This window comes from Erythrolamprus reginae, chromosome 6 (genome assembly GCF_031021105.1).
Source record: "Erythrolamprus reginae isolate rEryReg1 chromosome 6, rEryReg1.hap1, whole genome shotgun sequence".
Lineage (NCBI taxonomy): Eukaryota > Metazoa > Chordata > Lepidosauria > Squamata > Dipsadidae > Erythrolamprus > Erythrolamprus reginae.
The window spans coordinates 66,446,074-66,467,913 of record NC_091955.1 but is presented as its reverse complement, the minus strand read 5'-3'; the positions used below and the strand labels follow the sequence as shown (position 1 = coordinate 66,467,913).

At 37.7% G+C, this 21,840-nt stretch overlaps 1 protein-coding gene across 2 annotated transcripts; it reads right to left on the bottom strand.

Annotated features, from left to right (window-relative positions):
- Nucleotides 1-2,395: 2,395 nt before the first annotated feature.
- On the bottom strand, nucleotides 2,396-20,474 carry DMC1 (DNA meiotic recombinase 1). 2 transcript variants are annotated; one of them, XM_070756122.1, is made up of 13 exons: nucleotides 20,418-20,474; nucleotides 18,895-18,939; nucleotides 17,070-17,216; nucleotides 14,450-14,532; nucleotides 13,025-13,077; nucleotides 11,565-11,606; nucleotides 10,454-10,526; nucleotides 8,996-9,087; nucleotides 7,401-7,474; nucleotides 7,179-7,293; nucleotides 6,355-6,415; nucleotides 5,224-5,340; nucleotides 2,396-2,591 (listed from the first exon to the last, which is right to left on the bottom strand). In XM_070756122.1, the coding sequence occupies exons 1-13, from the start codon at nucleotides 20,472-20,474 to the stop codon at nucleotides 2,522-2,524; spliced, it is 1,029 nt and encodes a 342-aa protein (XP_070612223.1). In that variant the 3' UTR covers nucleotides 2,396-2,521. The 2 variants fall into 2 exon arrangements, with proteins under 2 accessions (XP_070612223.1, XP_070612224.1); XM_070756123.1 differs by lacking the exons at nucleotides 8,996-9,087; nucleotides 10,454-10,526.
- Nucleotides 20,475-21,840: the final 1,366 nt, after the last annotated feature.

The window sequence follows — 21,840 nt, the reverse complement described above, 5'->3', positions numbered from 1 at the left end:
TATGGAACTGCCCACTGGTCCAGCCAGTATGGCCATGCCATGCCGAGAGACAGTGACAGTTATGGTTCAAAATGTTTGATAGGCACTAGTTAATGTGTTAAAGTGAGGCCATAAACGTGGTTGTTTTATATCGGAACTAATAGTGGCGTTGGGGGCCAATAATCATTGCTTAAAAATATATTGTCTATTGCAACTTCCAGTACTGTACTCCCGTGTATGTTCAGACCTTGACGCTGTTTCTGAGTGGTCTAACACATGGCAACTCCAAATCTCAACTAGCAAATGCTCTGTCCTAAACATTGGGAAGAAGAATCTGAACTCCAAATACGAACTGAATAATCAAATTATCACAGATAATCCCCACTCGGTTAAAGACCTTTGTATACTAATCACAAAAGATTTAAGTGCCAAAGCCCACTGCAACAATATAGCCAAGAAGGCTTCAAGAGTTGTAAACCTAATCCTACGTAGCTTCTGCTCTGGCAATCTCACACTACTTACCAGAGCTTACAAAACTTTTGCCAGACCCATCCTTGAATACAGCTCATCTGTTTGGAACCCATATCGCATCTCAGACATTAACACCCTTGAAAATGTCCAAAGATACTTCACAAGAAGAGCCCTTCATTCCTCCACTCGAAACAGAATACCCTATGAGACTAGACTTTCAATCCTGGGCCTAGAAAGTTTAGAACTAAGATGCCTTAAACAAGATCTAAGTATTGCCCACAAGATCATATGCTGCAATGTCCTGCATGTCGGCGACTACTTCAGCTTCAACCACAAGAACACAAGAGCACACAACAGATTTAAACTTAATATTAACCGCTCCAAACTTGACTGTAAAAAATATGACTTCAGTAACTGAGCTGTCGAAGCGTGGAACTCATTACCAGACTCCATAGTGTCATCCCCAAACCCCCAACACTTTACCCATAGATTATCTACGGTTGACCTATCCAGATTCCTAAGAGGTCAGTAAGGGGCGAGTACAAGTGCACTAGAGTGCCTTCCGTCCCCTGTCCTATTGCTCTCCTATATCTCCTATACCTTTCTTCTATTCCTATATCTCTTCTTCTATTCTTTCATTGATATGTTCTATTACTATATCTTCTTTTCCATTCTTTCTTAGATATGTTTTACTATGAGTATCTCCTCTATAACCTTCATCATGTATTTTATTATGTGTATATAGATATATACCCACTAAAACCCTCATTGTGTATTGGACAAAATAAATAAATTAAATAAATAAATAAATGTTCAGTGTTATTTTCTGGTGAGTGACAGTATTCAAGGAAAACACATTGACTTGTAAATATTTCTTTAACAGGGAACAGAAAAAGAATATGCCATAAAATATTTACTTAGATCTGTGAGGCTTACTACCCACCTATAGATGGAATAGAGCAGGGGTCCCCAACCACCGGGCCGCGGACCAGTACCGGGCCGCGGGGCATGTTGCACCGGTCCGTGGAGTCAGCAGCTGCCGGCCCTCATGCCGCCACCCCCTCCCTCCAGCGCTTCGCCTCCCGCCGGGCAAGAGGCCTCGGGAGGCAGGTTCTGCCGGCCACAGGACGATGGATGGGACAGAGGGGCGGGAAGGACCGAGAGGCTCAAGCCTCTTTTGGCTTCTGCCGCGGGGCGCTTTTGCGTTTTTGGCTGGGGGGAGGCAGGAGGGCCAGCCTGACCCCCTCTCTCCAGCGCTTAGCTCCCGCTGGGCAAGAGGGCTTGGGAGGCAGGTTCTGCCGGCCACAGGACGATGGCGGGAAAGAGGGGCGGGGAGGACCAGCACCCCCATGCTTAATCCCGCCCCCAACCACGCCCCTTTCCGCCCCAACTGGGCCATAGAAAAATTGTCTTGCTGAAACTGGTCCCTGGTGGAAAAAACGTTGGGGACCACTGGAATAGAGAGTATAATTTGCTTTCAAATAAAAAAGAGGCAATTGTTTGATTTTACATGAAGAACATGTAAAGGTATTTTAATTACAATTAAGCAAATATTTAAACTTGGCAAACAATATTCCTTGAGTAAAACCAATTCCAGCCTACTTTACTTAGAAACTCCTTATCTAGAAACTTGACAATTTTTTTAAAATGGTCAATTACTTTTGGTTATGGTAATTCTATATGTTACAGCTAAACTTAACACACTAAAAGTCCTTAAAATATTTAAGGATCCGTAAAGCATTTTGAGATTTTTTTTAAAAAATCTATTTTTAGGATCTCTATACTTTTTTCAGATTTTTGAAACAGCAGTGCATTGGTACTCTAACTCCTAGCAGAAATGCCCTGCACAAAATTAGTGATGTTATGAAAATGATGATTACACATGATTGTCTTATAAACAATGTAGATATGCTCAGCAATATCAAAAGATAAGAACATTTCCAGCCATCACATTGCTGCCTCTCAATTTTAACTTTTCTAAATTTGGAATAATAAACATAAGTAACTAGAAACTACCGTAAATAACTTTTGATATTTAGGAGTTTCTCAGTTGTTTATCACTAAGATCAGCCTACTCTTTGGCATCTCCTATTCCTCCAGCAGTTATTGCAAATGTGGCTTCATTTTCAGGCATTTCAGGGCTGAAAAAAGAAATAAAAAATAATTATTTTACCTTCCTTCTGGAATTGTGCAAATAAATTGAGAGATAAAATGCATGATAGAAATAGCTGCAGAAATCCAGAAAAACACTAGATGGGGGCAAAAAGTTGATACATTTGTCCCTATATAGTGGTGGGATTTTTACAGCCCAGATTTTATATACCTATACATTATAGTTGCTGATACTTACCTTCAAAAATAATGTAATATTCATTTAGCTTTTCCCATAGTAGAAGCAATTGTTACAAGTCATTTTGGATATCCTGTTACAGGTGGTCCTTGATTTACAACAGATCACTTAATAACTTTGAAGTTATAACAGATTTTTAAAGGATATTTATAGGATATTTATGCTATCTAGTTACTTGGAACCTTGACATTAACACTGTCCTCAAAGTTACAAGTGCCATGCCACCAATTACCATAGGATTGCATTTCAGATGGTTCTCTGCCAGCGTATGCAGAAAGCAGATAGAGAAGCTGGTGGGAAAAGTTGTGAATTGTTACTATCTACTGGAGAATCTTCCCTTCCCTCCATATGTGAGACTGATGTGGGGGGAGTCCTATGATGGGCTGGATAAATGACAGTTCCTGTCTGTACATGGAGGTGAGGGCAACTCTTGCAGTGGGCTGAAGCCGGGGTGAAATCCAACAGATTATCACAGGTTCTGGAGAACCAATAGCGGAAATGTTTTATAATTCAGAGAATCGGCAAGATTTTGCAATATCCTTTCCCCTGGAGTAGAGAGGGAATGGGGATTTTGCAGTATCCTTCCCCTGCTACGCCCACCAAGCCTTGCCAACAGAATTTCAGCCAAAACTGGGCTTTCTAGTTTTTCTTTGAAGATGTTTCACTTCTCATGCAAGAAGCTTCTTCAGCTCTTCAGAAAAAGCGCCTTTGGGAGAACCATAACTTGGATAACTGAGAATCTCTATAGATATAGATGAATCCATAACTTGACAATATCACTTCTTGTTTTATGACACGCACTTCTTTTTAGCCCAATTCTATGGCAGTAAATGTTTATGTTTCTTCTGACATCATCAACTCTAACTTCGGTGTTACACATTGGACAGAAGCATGTTATTAATATAGAAGTTAGAGTTGATAGAATTGGATTACAAAAAAGTGTGTGACATAAAACAAGAAATGATAGTGTCAAGTATAGAAGGATCATAATTTTATTCTTATTTATTTATTTATTTATTTATTTATTTATTTATTTATTTATTTATTTATTTATTTATTTATTATTTGGATTTGTATGCTGCCCCTCTCCGAAGACTCGGGGCGGCTCACAACAAGTGAAACAAATCATAAATAATCCAATTAATTAAAATATTTAAAGATTCTTGACATCATTATGATTATTCTGTGGTTTTGCATAGACCCTGAGAGCATTTGCACTGGAGACAAATTTCGTGTATGTTTAATCACACTCGGCCAAATATTATTCTAAACTACGTATTCTATACTGTAATGTACAGTGATCCCTCGAGTTTCGCGATCTCGATCTTTGCGAAACGCTATATCGCGATTTTTTCACCCGATGACGTCACTCCCTTCCTTTCTCATCTTTCTTTCTCTCTCTCTTTTTCTATCTTGCTTCTTCCTCTCTCACACTCTCTTCCTCCCTCTCTCATCTCTTTCTTTCCTTCTCTCTCTTTCTCTATCTCTCCCCCTCTTGCTCTCGAGCGGCGGGCGGCACCCAGGGAAGGTTCCTTCGGCCGCCCAGCAGCTGATCTGCTCGGCAGCGCAGTAGCAGCGAGGAGCCGAAGATGGGGTTTCCCCTTTGCGTGGGCAACGGGGAAACCCCATCTTCGGCTCCTCGCTGCTACTGCGCTGCCGAGAAGATCAGCTGCTGGGCGGCCGAAGGAACCTTCCCTGGGTCTTCAACTCCCAGAGCGGCGGAGAAGCGGCGGCCGGACAAGCGGCGGACAAGCGGCGGCCGGACAAGAAAAGCGGCGGCCGGACAAGCGGAAAAGCAGCGGACAAGCGGCGGGCAGACAAGCGGCGGAAAAGCGGCGGCCGGACAAGTGGACAAGCGGCGGACAAGCGGAAAAGCGGCGGACAAGCGGAAAAGCGGCGGAAAAGCGGAAAAGTGGCGGAAAAGCGGCGGCCGGACAAGCGGACAAGCGGCGGACAAGCGGACAAGCGGCGGACAAGCGGAAAAGCGGCGGACAAGCGGCGGCCGGACAAGCGGCGGCCGGACAAGCGGACAAGCGGCGGACAAGCGGAAAAGCGGCGGACAAGCGGGCAGGCAGGCGGCTCCTAAGCTGCTGGGTCTTCCCAGGTGCGGAAGTAAAAACACCATCTGCGCATGCGCGGCCATGGAAAAAGGGGCGCGCATGCGCAGATGGTGTTTTTACTTCCGCACCACTACATCCCGAAAAATCGATTATCGCGAAGGGTCTTGGAACGGAACCCTCGCGATAATAGAGGGATCACTGTATACTATAATGGACTGTCACAACTGACAGTATATTAAATTAATTTAGTCATATTTCTTAATTTTTACACCTTTGTTTTAAAAATAAAACCCTAATAAGACATAATGATCACATAGAGTATGTTGAAGTATAGTGTACTGTACTAGTCCATTTCTATATTACCTATCATATATCTTGGCAATACGTAATTCTCCTCTTCCCTTCCGCAAACTAATCCTTGTTGTAGAAGCATGAGCAAGAATATGTCCTCCAATGGGTTTCTTGGGGTCAGCCTGAAAGCTACATCAAATAAAGACAGAGCTATTATATACGAAATACAGCCCTAAATTACTGAACACTTTGAAATAATATTGATATATAGTTTGCCATGAAAAACATCAATATTATTGATATATAGTTTGCCATGAAAAACATCAATATTAACAAAATAACATTCTTATAATTATTGTGTTGTTTGTCCATATGCCTTCAGATGAGCATGACTTCTGCATAAGTTCCTGCAGTTTAATGGTTTAACCACTATACCAAGTGGTTTCTCACTCTTTCCAACTCCCCCTCCCCATATTACTGATCATTGGCTTTATTGAGGATGGACAAAAAGGAACATAAACTTAAATTTAAAAATAGTAATAACCAATCATTCCTCAGTTTACGGTACAATCTGAATACTAGATGAGAATGTGTACAACAGAGCTAATGTTTGAGAAAACATTCTGAAACCATGTTAATTTACCCATCAACTATTATCTCTATGCAGGGAGCCAAGAACACATTACTGTATTTGCAAGTAAGCTCTTAGCAAGCTTGCTCTGAACTCTGTATAATCTGCAATGGGAAAAGAAGGTACTGTATGAGTCTCATTTCCTCTCAGAATCATTGAAGGAGAATATGAATTGGTCCAGTCTGAGAACCCTATAACTCCACTCTAAAAGCAAAAAATAATTTTCAGAGCAGGACTTTTCTCCAGATGAGACAGCACAAGAAGTACTGTAGTTGCGTTGTACTCATTTTTGCTCAGTAACTTTCACCTCATTTTCCCAAATGCTTTTTTAACATATGCATTTTAAATATAAAGACTCATTTAAACTACATGCTTAGCTTGTACTTTCATTCATTTTTCCTATTTGAACGAACATTCAGATGAACTATTTCCATATAATCCCTTATGGTTCGAAATAAAACTGAGTCTTCTTTAGGTCTCTATAATACTTTTTTCTTTGATTAAAAAAATATAATTTTAAAAAATCCTATTTCTGTGACTTAAGAACAACATCAGTAGTTTACAGTACTTACGTCATAGTTGCTCCAGGATCAGAGGTCATTTGGTTAGTCACAAACACAGCCACATTATATTCTGCAGTAAGAAAATTAGGCCAAAAGATGGCATAGACATAGAGAGAGAGAAAATATTCTGCTAGTATTCTTTTCACAATCTTTTATAAAAGCATTTCTAATAAATTATGCTTATAAAACTCTCCACAATATTGAAAAAGCATGAAGATCAGTTTTAATAACCCAAACAGACAAATAAAATAATATTATTTATTTATTCATTCATTCATTCATTCATTCATTCATTCATTCATTCATTCATTTATTTATTTATTAGATTTGTATGCCGCCCCTCTCCATAGACTCGCCGCGGCTCACAGCAACAATTATGGAATGTTTTCTAACTTTCATATATGTGGACATAAAATCTTTAAATTCCCTATTGCTGAGAATTATTTTAGTTTATATATATATTTACAACAGCACGAAGCTTGAAACTTCAGCCTGATGAAACGTCGCATAGACACTCAAATTATTACACGGGGCAAAACCCGAACTCAGAACAATCTACATACATATACCCGTGAAAATCTACTGTATATCTGGTAGTTGCCAAGATTGGGAAATACTAGTTTTTTAAAAAATCAGTACCAACTTAAACCAGATAATTAAAATCAAATTAAAAGGTGTTGTGTAAGTCTAATTAAAAGCCAAGTGTCCTTTTGTGGAGTACAAATATATAGGGAGTATTACTAAAAATATTCCATCCCTTACATCTTTCAATCTCATGCTTTACATAAAATAATGTGTTTAATCCAATAAGTTTTTTTAAAACTTTATTTCACCTTCTGATATTTTCTGAAGTCTTGAGAGCATCTGAGCAAGTTTCTGTTGCCTTTCAGCTAATTCCCCACGACCACTAAAATCCACACGAAATAGTGCCATAATGGAATCTATTATCTATAATTAAATTTCAAAAAGACATTTGTTCACGAGAATAAATTTAAAAGATTAACATTAATTAAAGGAATTGGAGCATGTAATAAACAGGACTATATAATATATACCAGTAGTTTGAAGATGCCAGGTTCCTCATGGAATTTGCCAGCAACATAATCAAGTAGTTCCATTTGATGCTCACCTTTCAAGGAGGAAATAGTAATAATAATATTAATACTTATTTTAAATCAGAATAAAAGAAATACATGCTAGATAGACCAAGATGTATAATTGCTGAGTTCTTATTACAGCTGACATATCTACATTTTAGTATATTAAGGTTGCTATTTTTAAAATATTACTTTAAAATAATTGTAAAAGAAGCTATATACTTCATAAATATTTGAAATCCTCTTTTGAAAATTCTGCAAATTAATATTCATTTCTAGCTGAGGTCACATTAATGTTTATATACCTAATTAGAAATTTTACCTATAATTCTGCAATATTTCCATATCAAAGTCATCTGTAATGTCACGTTCAAATAGTTGATGTGATTTTCCTACTGTACTTATTTATTTACTTAATGAAATCTAATCTAAACCTTAGTAAGGCTACACCTAGAATACTGCATCCAGTAATATGGTCACCATATTACAAAAAAATGTAAAGAAGAGCAACTAAGACGATTAAAGGCCTAGAGATGAAAACATATGAAGAACAGAATTTGGGTTTATCTAGTGTAGAGAAAAAAAGAACAAGGGGGACAAGATAGCATATTTGAGAAGTTGTGTACAAAGAGGGGATTAACTTATTTTCCAAAGCGCCAGAAGGCAGAACAAGAAATAATGGATGGAAACTAATCAAAAAGCAACCTGGAACTAAGGATAAACTTCCTAATAGTAAAGACAATTAACCAGTTTGCCATCAGAAGTTGTGGGTGCTTTATCACAAGACGTTTTAAAGAAGAGACTGGATAGTCACTTATCTGAAATGAAATAGGGTCTCCTGCTTGAGCAGAGAGTTGGACTAGAAGATGTCCAAGGTCACATCCAGCTCTGTTCTTATTGATTGATGGATTGATTGATTGATTGATTGATTGAAACAACCTTGCAGAATGTGGTCTTATCATAATAACTTAGAAATTAAAAATTTTAAAGAGTGTTTATACATAATACTGTATTAGAAAAAGAAAAAAATACCTTTATTACGCAAATTTCCTTAAGAAAGAAGTCTCTTGTGTGTTATAAACAAACCCCACTATACAAAATCCATAAAGTGCAGTGATAGGGAAGGGAATATAAATATTTCTTTGAGGAGAATAAATAAACTGAGAGATAATGTGTTTAGATTTCAGGAAAGTTTATAACTCAATTTTATGTGAAAATTTTATATACCGGTGTATATATATATATACTGTATATATATATATATATATATACTGTGTATATATATATATATATATATATATATATATATATATATGTTTTAAATGTTTATAGCTGGAATTTTAAAATTAAGGGAGACCAGGATAGATCTATTTCGGCCTTATTAGGCCTCATCAGCTGGCCATATATATATATATATATATACAGTATACTATAATTATTCAAAACAGAAACATAAATTGAAAAATAGACATAATTCCAATAGTAATCCCTTGAACCCCCTTGTTCATTCTTAAAATAAGCAGGATTCCTATGCCATCTTGTTGCAATCTTACTAGTATAAGCCCGTGCATACAATACATTGTCAAGAACTGCCTCGTGATCTGCATTGAAGCGATCAGCAATGTCACGTAGACGGTCTGGACGACTGGAGAGTTTATTTGTTAAGGTAACCTGATTTTTAATTCAGTTCTCAGATATATAGCTGAAGCCTATACATAAAAACAAATATCTTCCAAATTGATAGTGACTAGTGTTGGGCAAACGAAACTTGCAAAGTTTGGATTTGTGCTGAACTTTGCAGTGTTCAGCATGCCGAACCCGAACCCGAACTTTTTAAAAAGTTCAGGTTCAGTGTTCGGTGTTCCCTTGAACACCGCGAAGCGCCGCCGCCTGGAAAGAGAGTGGGGAATCCCACGATGGGATTCCGGGGGCGGGGCTTTGACGTCATGGAGACTCCTTCCTGGCCAGCCGAAACAGGAAGGAGCCTCCATGACATCAAAGCCCCGCCCCCGGAATCCCATCGTGGGATTCCCCACCTCCTTTTGCTTGCAGCGCCACTGCGGCATCCTTTTCCGTAAAAATTAAAAGAAGCAAAAGGAGGTGGGGAATTCCCCACCTCCTTGTTTATTTTTACAGAAAAGGACGCCACTGCTGCTGTTCAGGTTCGATGAACTCACCCAAACTTCACGGCAAAGTTCAGCCGAACTCGCCAAACCCGAACTTCGTTGGGTAGTGACCCGCTGTTGACGTCATGATGGCATCCTGGATCCAGTTTGGTCAATGCCAGTCCATGGGCACCACCATTTTTTTAAAAAAAATTGGAATGTTTTATGTTTTGAAGTTTTTTCCTCTGCTGCTGCTTGAAAAAGGGCTTGCCCGCCCACTCCAGGGTTTATACTAACTGTTATTCTTTTGCCCGAAGCACAGAGTATCAGCTTCTCAGCTGTGTTTCAGCCTGATTATAGCTACTGAATACACGCGGAAACAGAATTGCAAGAGGTATCAAGTACACGCGTGTGAAACATCGCTATCTGAACTGGTGGTGAAGGTAAGTGGAACCCATCCCTGTTATGTTGTACCATAAGCCTTGGATGGGTTCCACTTACCATCGCCACTGGTTCGCATCGTGATATTTCATGCATGCATCCTCTCATGCAATTTTACATCTGTGCTAGAATCGGCCAGAAACACAACTGATTAGCTGTGCTTCAAACAAAGGAATAAAGGTTGATATCGGTAGGAGGGCCCTTTTACAAGCAGCAGAAAAGGAAAATACTTCAAAACAGTTTTTAAAAATCGCTAAAAAGTCACAACAAAAGATGGCGGTGCCCATGGACCGGCACTGGTCGATCCACTTCAGTGATGTCACCAGTGGTTTGGGCAATCCGGGCCAAAATGGGAGGAACCCACCCTTGTCATATCCCCAAATTTAAAATTTATTATTAATACTATATAGGAAATCCTTGGAAATCTTTTCACCCTGTTCAATCAACACAGTATATTCAGGATACAATGTGTTTTCTGTGTCAATGAAAATAATCTTCCCTCCTGTATATCCATCTGTTCCTGGAAGTTGGGCTGTCACTAAAATGAATAATAATAGTAACAAATTTTCAAATATCTACAATCAACGGGTTACTGTCAAAACAATGAATGAATTTTACATTAAATTCCCCTTTTTCCTATTGGCCTCTGCATCAAAAGCTCAGCATGTTAGATGAGTAAAGATCAAAATGAAAGAGTTTAACTTATTCTAAAATAATTTTAGAAGTGGGATTTCTCAGGGTGAAATGGGAACTAATGATGGTCAGATTTGTTTTATTGTACTTATATTGGCTGTATATTTTTATTCCTTGTACATTGTATGTTGCCTTAAATGATATACAAATAAATACTTGCAGATCAGAAGGGAATGGAAATTCGCTGCAGCCCTGGATGAAGCTGAGAATAGTCTAGTGGTGCAGCTACTGTTGCCTCCATACCTATCTTATACAATATACAGTAGTAAAATTGAAAAATCTGAGGCTGCCATAAAATGAATGCTGCCAGAAACAATGGAAGAAGTTTCATCTTCATTTGTTGATCATTCATCCTCTCCTTTGTCAGATGGAACATATCAATTATTCTGACCTGATGACATGCCAGCTGCATATGTAGTATAATCTGCTTAGCTTGGCTGCTCTTTATTCCACCACCATTGAGATTTTGATAAGCTTCGGAGCCTGAACATTTAATACACTTTTTCTATTTTAATGATTTTGGGAAATATCTTCAGGTAGATGATATTGCTAAGAAAACTGCCAAAGCAAGAATAGAATGCAATCCCTGCAGTTCCTCCCCCCAGAATATGATTGTTAAAATACACAGTATCATTTCTTTCTAAAGCTTGCTTTCATACTTTCTTACAAGGCAGTGAGAAAGGCTATGGGGATGAAGGCAGGATTAGAGTTATCCTTACCAAGTGAAAGATACAAACCACCACTGTAGAGAAGAAAGCTAATTCTTCATCTAGTTTAATATTTAGAACGTTCACACATCATATGTATATGATTTTAAATAATATCAGCATATTTTTGCATATTGAACATGCAGTTTTCAATATAATTATTATTTGATACATACCACACAGAGTATGTGAAAGTTGGGTTTTGCCTGTTCGGAATTCTATAAAAACAAAAATTTAAATATTGTAAAAAAGCTAAGTCAGTCATGCTAATTAGTCCAAAGTTTCTTTGTTTTTGTTTTAAAGACTAACACAACAACTAACCATATCAGTTTATTAGCACAAAAGCTCCAGTGTTCAGATTAATTCCCTTTTATAAGGATTTATATATTTATATACAAATACTGTATTTATATTCTCACATAATGGAAGGATCAATTGCATATGGGATTTTAGTAGTAATTTTTAATTAATTAGATGTGGTGTTGTTTTTGTATCCTGTGAGCTACCCCGAGTCTTCAGAGAAGGGTGGCATACCAATCTAATTAATAATAATAATAATAATAATTATTATTATTATTATTATTATTAATAATAATAATAATAATAATATCACTAGAGAAATTAGTGAAATACGAAGATCTAAAAATCGAGCTGCAACGACTCTGGCATAAGCCAGTGAAAGTGATCCCAGTGGTACTTGGCACCCTGGGCGCAGTGCCAAAGGATCTCAGCGGACATTTGAAAACCATCGGAATTGACAAAATCTCCATCTGTCAATTGCAAAAGGCCGCTCTACTGGGATCAGCAAACATAATTCGCCGCTACATCACGCAGTCCTAGGTGCTTGGGAAGCACTCCACTGGTGATGAAATACAAAATCCAGCATAGTAATCTCGTTTGCTGTGTTGTATTGACATGATAATATCATGATAATATGCAGAACTCCATTATCCAATGAAAACCATTCAGAAGGGACACTTCTGTAAGGGAGATAGTTTGACAGAAATATAGAGATAGTATTGAAATATTCTTGAAGTCTGAGGAAGAAGATAGTATTCAGAAGTGATTCAAACAGTCCTCCTGATTCATTGGTGCATAAGAAAGTAAATCGCAAGGTTCTGTCACTATAGTATAACTTCAGTCATCCTGTGAAGTTGATTTTTCTGGTGTGGCCTACCTACATACTTGAGGTTCCATTCACTTCAACTATATATAATATTTATGCAATGCTACAGATTTCATAGACTTTAAAAATATTTACATATTATTAAGATAGCATTTAGTAATTTTAATATTCAATTTAAAGGCTTAAAGCAGCTTTCCGAGTTAGGCATGCTAAAGATACTCTGGAATGACTACCATGAAAATTTACTACTCGAATATCTTCAGAGAATTCTACCCAACCTGAATGGTATCACACTAAGAAAACTGGTCTAGATATACTACAATCTGATATATTTTACTTACTTATATAGTAGGTCCCAAAATACAAAAAAAAAAAAAAAGGGTACAGCTCCTTCCAGTTCTAAAAAGACTGATTTTTAAATATTGACAAACAAATGAAAATATAATGCCTGTTCAATATACTTAAAATTCCTATAGCTTTAGGGAATTATTTCCCAATATGTTAACTAACCTCCAAAGGCTTCTGTGATAGCCATGCTTTCAATCCCACCACCTAGGAGTTTACTGGAAAGAAGAAAAAATACTTAAAATCATGGAATGTATAGGACTGAGACAGGCTAAGCCAGAGGGAGGAGACAAACAAGAAATTACTTTGGAATTTCTACATGGACTCAAGAAAGCAAAGTATTATACACACACTTTCCATTGAACCTTATCTAGTCTCACCCAGGTGCAATAAGTTGTTTATAGCCTTCAGAAATAAAACATCTCTAACTGACTGTTCACATGTGGATCTGGTTTCTTGTATCTGACAGAATGGTAGCTGATAGAGTATCTAGGGTGATAAATTATCTAGGAATAATGTAAAATGAAAAATACTAAAATGTCACTTTAACAATATCAATAGATGATAATAAATGATTATTTACTTGATATATGATATTGCAAAAGAAAGAAATATAAAGAAGATTCAAAATACTCCCCTTTGTTTTCTTTCTACAAGTGTATTTATAAACCAAAACAAGCATTTAAATTTATTAAACTTGTGCCCCATTACAATCAAGTGATTGTCACTTGTTTATAAACTAAGTTATATATTAATTTAATCAATTTAAAAGTGATTTATCTCTTGATAAGCAAAATTTGGCCCATTCTCTAACAGTTTTTAATTTTGCCTAATAAAAAGTATAATCTCTGGAGCAAAGATTACATGTCAAGGGCAATGTTAAATGCTTAGTTATGGTACTACTGAGGCAATAAAGATAGTGTGATGACTCCTTTAGATGACTCTTCCATTGCTTTCTCAGAGGCAAGCTGGAGGGAGAATAAGATAATTCCTGGCACATCAGGAATTACTGACCCTAAACTACCAGCAGAACAGGCTCTGACTGGAGACAACTTGCAGATCAGTGAAGAAAAGGAGGAGGAGCTGCCTGCTGTGGTGAGTCTCAGAGCACAGAGCAGAGAAATGGAGGCCTTGACCTTCTTGACGGGCTGCACTGGGAGCTATTTAGCACAGCAGGCATTGTGGGAAGAAATGTGTGTGGGTCATGGGTACATGCTCATTCATGTTTCCTGGAACTCTGAATTTCTATAACCTGTCAGCTAACATGGATGTACTTTAAGTTGTGTGGGGCAGGCGGGGGGGGGGGGGAAGAGTTATGTTCACTTATTGGACTTACTGTATGAGCAGTTTGCTATTTGTGTTGTGGACTAATTGGCCATTGCCTGGGGAATTAAGCTTTCTCATGACAAATAAAACCCTCTATAAACTACACTATCATGTGAGTGTGATGTGAGTGAGTGGGGCAGAGTCAGCTGAAACTAAGTTAAAATAAAAGACTAAAAACTAAATAAAAGTAAAAACTCAATAAAAACTTGAGCATGAAGGAAATGAAAAAATAGAGGTATGGTATAGGGTTGTCAGTTTACTAACTCAAATTCCTGGCTTCCAGTGGTAATATGGAATACCATCTTTCGCTTCTCACTATACTCAAAAGCAGTCAGAAACCCTGGTTCCTGGAGGGGGAAAATGAAATTATTTAATATGTCTTAAGTCACAGTCATTTAACATTTGTAAATTACTTTTTACACTGAACAAATAATGCAAGTAGTAAGAGCAAACAATAATATAATATTTGATCAAAACTCCTAACCATGTAGTAGTGATAGTAGTGAACAGGTTGCTCTTGATCAACAATGGTTTTAATAACTGTTCAAAGTTACAATGGCATTGAAAAAAGTGACTTATGACAGTTTTTCACATTTAACAACCAGTGCAGAATCTCTATTGTCCTGAATGTTTAACAACATACTCATATTTATGACAGCTGTAGTGCCCCAGGATCTGTGATCACCTTTTGCAAACTTTTGACCAACGACATCATCGAGGAGCCAAATTCACTCAACCTCTATGTTACTAACTTAACAAATGCAGTGATTCACTTAACAACTGTGGCAAAAAAGGTCATAAAATTGTTTATAATAATTAAATATGTATGGAATTGGATTATCCCAGACAGATCCAGTATGCAATTTGGGGGTCCTCCTGGACTCATAATTCCGGCTCCCAAAAGTAGGTGATATTATGGCTAGAATAGCCATTGTGCAACTTAACTACTGTGTTGCTTAAAAACAGAAATGTTGGTCTTAATTGTGGTCATAAGTCAAGGACTAGCTGAAGTTCTGGAAAGTTATTCAGTGTAATGTGCATAATACTTGGTGGGATATAGTGGGATATATTTCCAAAAAAATCTCAATAGTTAATGTTCATTTTATAAAAAGCAATAACTTTTTTACAGTTATATTTTGTTTAGATCTTTTTCGATTCCTGAGCTAAACGAATGAATTTAGGCTTATTTTAGGTTTTCACCATTTCTTTACTATGACTAGACATTGCAAAGCTTGATTCCATGCAGCAAACTATCAAAACATGTGATGAAGTAAATTAAGGACATGTATTAGATATAGCAGAATTACTAACTGAATTGGATTGATTTGTAAGGTGACTGACTGAATGAAAGAAGGATCTGAGGAAGACTTAATCCAAATAACTGAAATAATTGGTTATTGATTTGCAAAATCCAATTTCTTGACAAACTATTTAAGAAACAGTGTTAAATAGGAAGAATGGGAGGAAAATAGTGCTGGAAGCTATAGGAGCCTGGGGAACAACAGATTTTTGGCTGAACCCTGGCAAGACCAAATGACTCTGGGTACATGGACTTAAAGATGTGGGACTTTGCTTTAGATCTGCATGGGGTGGCACTACCGCAGACAAACATGGTCTGCAATTTGGGGGTTCTCCTGTACTCAAGACTCTTCTAGCTATGGCTAGAAGACAACTTTCTTCTAGCCTTCTTTCTTATAGGGTTATGCATCAGTTGTTGCCTTTCCTGGATTTGGTGTCCCTGCACTCTGCCATTCAAGCCCTAGTCATCTCATGCTTAGACTACTGAAATGTGCTCCATATGTAGTGGTGGGCTACGAGCTGGAATGCTAAATTGCGCTCGCTGCCGCGGCTCTTAAGTTCTTGCAGGACAAGCGTGATTTTGCTGCTGCACCTGTGGAGGAAGCAAAATCGCACACGGAGCTGCAGGTAAAACCTCGCCGAAGCACAGGTGCAATTTTGCTACTTCCACAGGTGCAGCAGAAAAATCGCGCTGGTCCCGCAAGAACTTATGAGCTGCGGCGGCGAGCGCAAATTAGCATTCCAGTTCGTAGCCCACTGCTGTCCCTATGGGGCTACCCTTGAAAAGCTTTTGAGAGCATCAACTGGTGCAGATTGGGGCCCAATACTTGGGGCCTTTAAAGTGGCCCATGTTACACCACTGTTCTGAGTATTACACTGGCTTCTGTTTTGCCAAAGTGTTGATTATTACCCATAAAGCCCTGCATGGCATGGGTCCAGATTAGTTGAGGAACAGGGACAGGTCCATCCCACCCATGCCAACAGTGGAGGGATGATGCAGATCCCATCAGTCAAGGAATTCTGCAGTCAGGGTTCAGTTCTTTGGAACATGATGCCCCCTGAGGTCATATTGTCTTCCACCCTCCTGATTTTTTGTAAGAGGTTCTGATTCTGCCTATTGGCTTGGAGGCGGTTGATCATTGAATAGCTGTTCCCATCTCCCCCTCGTATATTCTCCTGCCTTCCCATATTTAGTTGTACCTTGTATTTTATTGTAATTTTTAATATAATTTTATATATTTATACATATATTTATGGTTTTATTTTAATATTGTAAGCTGCCCAAAGTTTCCTTATAGTGAGCTGGGCGGCAAACCCATTTTATATTTAAATACATGTATGCATATGCATGTATAATACAATGCAAGACAGTGTCAAATCTTAGTGTTTTTGCTAGTATTTCTGAGGAGCGAGGAGGGAAAATAAAAATAAAAAAAGCAGAAAAATGTAAAATGCTTACCTAGAAAAGGTGGTATATTTAAGTTTAGTGAATCACATACACTAAAGTCGAGGACTACCTATACCTTCTCAGGTTTCCTGTAGGAAATAATGATAAAGAAAATCTTGTGGGATAATTTTTGCTTACTATAAGTTTGTTGGCTGCTTCTTTTATCTTTTCTACTTTGGCTTCTGAAAGTCCCTTCACATTACATAATGCCCGTTTAGTTGTCATTTGAATCCCTTTGATTGTGCAAATTCCTACTGATTTCAGTTTCTTAATGTCTGCTACATTCTGTAAAGGAAATAAACATGGTGTAAAGCAGTGAAAGCAAAATGACCCTGAATTTAAGATGATCTTCCCAGAAATAAATATTTTTTAGAATAATGTTTTTATCTTGCCAATACAGTGGTACCTCGAGATACGAGTTTAATTCGTTCCGGACCTGGGCTCTTAAGTCGAGCAGCTCTTATCTCGAACGACTTTTCCCCATAGGAATTAATGTAAATAATTTTAATTGGTTCCAGCCCTCAAAAAACTCACAAAGTTAGTCTAAATTATGCAGAAAGACATGTTTTTAATGAAGAAATGTACATGTACATATAAATGAATAATGAAGTTTCTTTCACTTAACTTGTAAACTTTCTTAAACTTTTAAATTTACATATGTTCAACTTCTCTGCCACCCAATCCTGTAGGACAGAGGTCCCCAACCCTTTTTGCACCAGGGACCGGCTTTAAGCGATCAAGAGAGGAATGGGTGAATGAATGGACGGAGGGTGGGAAGGAAGGAAGGAAAGAGGGAAGGGACAGGAACAGAGGAAGGAAGCAAGGAAACTTATGAAAGGGGAGAGTAAGAGAGGAATGAGTGCAGGGAGGGAGGGAGGGAAGAAGGTGGGAAGGAGAAAGAAAAGAAGAAATAGAGGAAGGGAAGGTAAAAGAGAGAAAGAAAAAGAGCAAGAAAGAAAGAAAGAAAGAAAGAAAGAAAGGGGGAAGGGACAGGAACAGAGGAAGGAAGCAAGGAAACTTATGAAAGGGGAGAGTAAGAGAGGAATGAGTGAAGGGAGGGAGGGAGGGAAGAAGGTGGGAAGGAGAAAGAAAAGAAGAAATAGAGGAAGGGAAGGTAAAAGAGAGAAAGAAAGAGAGCAAGAAAGAAAGCTGCAAGCACCCCCCCGAGCCCCCCAGGCCGGCTGCAACCTTTTAAAACACGCGCGCCGCTTCGCAGCTGTCTCCTGAAGCCGAACGCGGAAGTTAGCGTTTGGCTTCAGGAGACAGCTCCTTGGCGCTTGTATCTCGAATTTGGGCTTGTAAGTAGAACAAAAATATCTCTCCCCTCCCAGCTCTTATCTCGAGTTGCTCTTAAGTAGAGCAGCTCTTATGTCGGGGTTCCACTGTACTAGGTGAAACCAGTGCTGCAGATTTCATCCCTCTTTCACCAATAAACGTGTGCAGGAAGAAAAGTTATAAATCTACCGGGCATATGCATTTATATATGTATAAATTCACTACCACAATTCATACATCATAAAAGGCATGGTCAGGAAAAGACAGTTTTATTTATTAGTTAAGGCACCAAGAGACTGAATTCTAGTCCCGCCTTAGGTATGAAAGCTGCCTTTAGTTTATAAAAAATAATGATAGGAATTTTTAAAAACTAATAAATTATTTTCTTTTAAAATAGGTTTTTTCCTTTACAATATTCATTTATGTCAAATATTCTTTTTCACACCAGTCATTCTCTCATACACACATGCAAATCATTTTTGCCAAAATACAGATAAAAACACACATATGCACAACATCCTCCTTTTAGTACAGATAGAAAGAAAAAGTATTAGGATAAATATAAGTGTAAATAATAAAAAACAGAGAGAATCATATTTAAGTGTATGAAAAGAGTTTACATCCATTGAGAAAACTTCCACTTTTGTTGTTGTTATAGTATTGTAGTTTAATTCCTGAATTTACTTACAATTCCATGCTTCTGTAACAGATCAATGTCCTGGAAAAATGATTCCTGTAACATGAGAACAGAATTTTGGTTTGTTTATTTATTGTATTGTACTATTGCAATGTAGAGGGCATTGCAATAGTACAATTGGGAGATGACAAGGGCATGAGTGACTGAACATAGAGCTTCCCTGTCCAGGAAAGAGCTTACTTGATGCACAATGTGAAATTGGACAAAGGGCCTCCTGGCCATGGTTGCCACCTGCTTTTGAGCAGGAGTCATGAGTCTAAGAAGACCCCCAAGTTATGCACCGGATCTGACTGGAGCAGTGACGAGGGAAGATAAACTCCTAGGAACAGAAGAGATCATCCACTCTCTTACTGGGTTCAATTAAAGTATATTGCTACCCAGCCAGACCTCCACAGCATCCAGGCATTGTGAAAGGCATCCACTACAGAAATCATTTCATCAGGAATGGAGATATATAATTTGGTATTGTCAGCATATTAGTTATACTTCATTCCATGGAGACGGATGATGTCACCAGTGATTTCATGTAGATCTTGAAAAGGAGCACAGAGTCCTGTAGCATCCCACAAAGGGGCCATGGGATAGACTTTTCATTTCGTATCACCACCAGTTGGGACTGGTCTTGGAGAGAGGGAAACAGCACAAAACTGTGCCACCCAACCCAACTCTTCAAGTTGGCCCAAAAGGATACTATGGTCGATGGTATTGAAAACTGCTGGCAGATCTAGGAGAGCAAGGATAGAAGCATTGCCACCATCTTGCTCCCATCAGACATTATTTTTAAGTGTGACCAATGCAGTTTCAGTCCCGTTTCTGGACCGCAAACATGACTGAAAAGGATCCAACTAATCTGTTTCCTCCAGGATCCTCCACAATTGCAATGCCACCTCTTTCTTGATAAGCTTTCCTAAAAGCAAGTGGGAGATTGGATGAAAATTGTTCAACACGGAGGGTCCAGTGATGGTTTCTTGAATAGGCATAGATAAGTATATCTTTAAAAGGAACTAGCTAGCAATACTCTCTCCAACAAGGATAAATTCACCAATGCAAAGTCTCGTCCACATGACACATTTTGATGTTTTTAACCTTTAATCTATCTAGGAAAAGGTAAAGTATATCTTAAATATATTTAGTAGTAACTGTGAATCAAGGAACAAATACCCTGCTTTGGACAGTTACCCCATCCAAAGGAAACACAAGAACTAGTTGACAATCTTGATGAATAAATGCACACTCAATCTTATTTGGCTTTAGGTTCAGCCTGTTTCTTCCCATCCAAGTCTCAAGTTTTTAATTAGTTTACAAGTACCAATCCTTTTTAATTTTTTGTTCTCAACTGAGGTCACCTGCCTGTTGCCAACTTCTTTTGATGCTGATAAGCAATGACAACATAAACATAGTTATACATTTATTATTTGTAAAAAATACTATCCATTTTGTTACATTTCTTGTAATATTTTTTCAAGAGAAAGCGTACATTGAAAATTATTACTAAACCAAATATATTTTCATACCTCTTCATCTTGATATCCTAGTTCTTCTTGTACAACTTGATCTTCTACAGATTTCATTGTGAAAATAGAACTAATAGAATTCAGTCAGTGCTGCAGAAATCAATTCAATACTGCTAAAAAGGATAAATTACCTTATTATTTCATGAGTTTTTGATGTTTACCATATTATGCTAGCCTAGAAGGGGCTAAGTAGTTTGCTGAAATACATTAACTAAGATGAATTTCATTCTAAAAAATAGACCACTCAACACTATATTTGATCTTTGAATCAGCACCGATTTAAATCTTTTCCAGGTAGAAGATTCAAAAGGAAAAAAGGTTACCAACATTTTTGCAACATAATTTGAGAATTAAAAAAAAACTTCTTTCACATTCAGTTCACTTTAATTGTCTATAATACATGGAGGCAGTGCTCAAACACTATATATTTAGTATATTATTTAACTGTAATATTCACAGGAGGCAATCTGACTTAACTGGCAGGCAAGTCTGGCCAATTGAAGATTAAAATCCATGGGTCATTGTGCTGTTTGCAAGATAAAATCCCAATTAACAGCAGCAGTAACAATAAATGCAATGTGGTAATAAAACTATAACAATAAATTAATAGATTCACAGTGAATTTTATTATGATGCATTGTATAACTTATTGAATCATCTTCAAATGACATTCCTGTATGTGTGTACATAGATGATAAATGTGCATGTGTGTACATAGATAATAATTATGGTATTACATAATTGTACATCATATACACATAAAAATGTTGTTCATTTCCATCATAGGCCACGTTTTCTCGTCTAAATCTACAATAAGTAAATAAACCCTAATAAATGAGAAATGATATATTGTTTTGAAGGGGAAAAAAAGTCTGGCATACTGTATACAAGTTATATGTGATCCTCATCCTTCTAGAACATATTTTAATATAGATTTTTCTCTCTAGAGGCCAATTCTTATTCTGGAATCTTGCCTCAGAATGAAAGCTGCTTCCTTTATGGTCTGTTTAAAAGTTACATTTTTAAAAAAAAAATCACAAAGGAGCTCAGAATTGCATGTCAGATTTCCCCTATTCACACCTCTATTGCTTCCTCACCAGACATTCTGCTATGAGGCAAAATTACATGAGTAGTTAGGCTCTGAGGTAAATTAGGTAAAGTTTATTTCCTCTCAGTTCTCTCCTCATGTCACCTTCATGCCAACTTGTTAGTAGCATTTTAGTAATTTAGGAAGTAAATTGGTCTGGGAGAAAAAAACCTGGGGGAGGGGGGATAATCTGTAGCCTTGGCCACAAGAGATTGAATTCCCTTCACTCAAAATGCTGCTCAGCTCAGACCTTGCTTTATATGCAGCTGAGTATAACTGTCAAACTTTAACCTGAGTTGAAACAGGCTGGCCTGCAGCTCAGACATGGACTTTGCA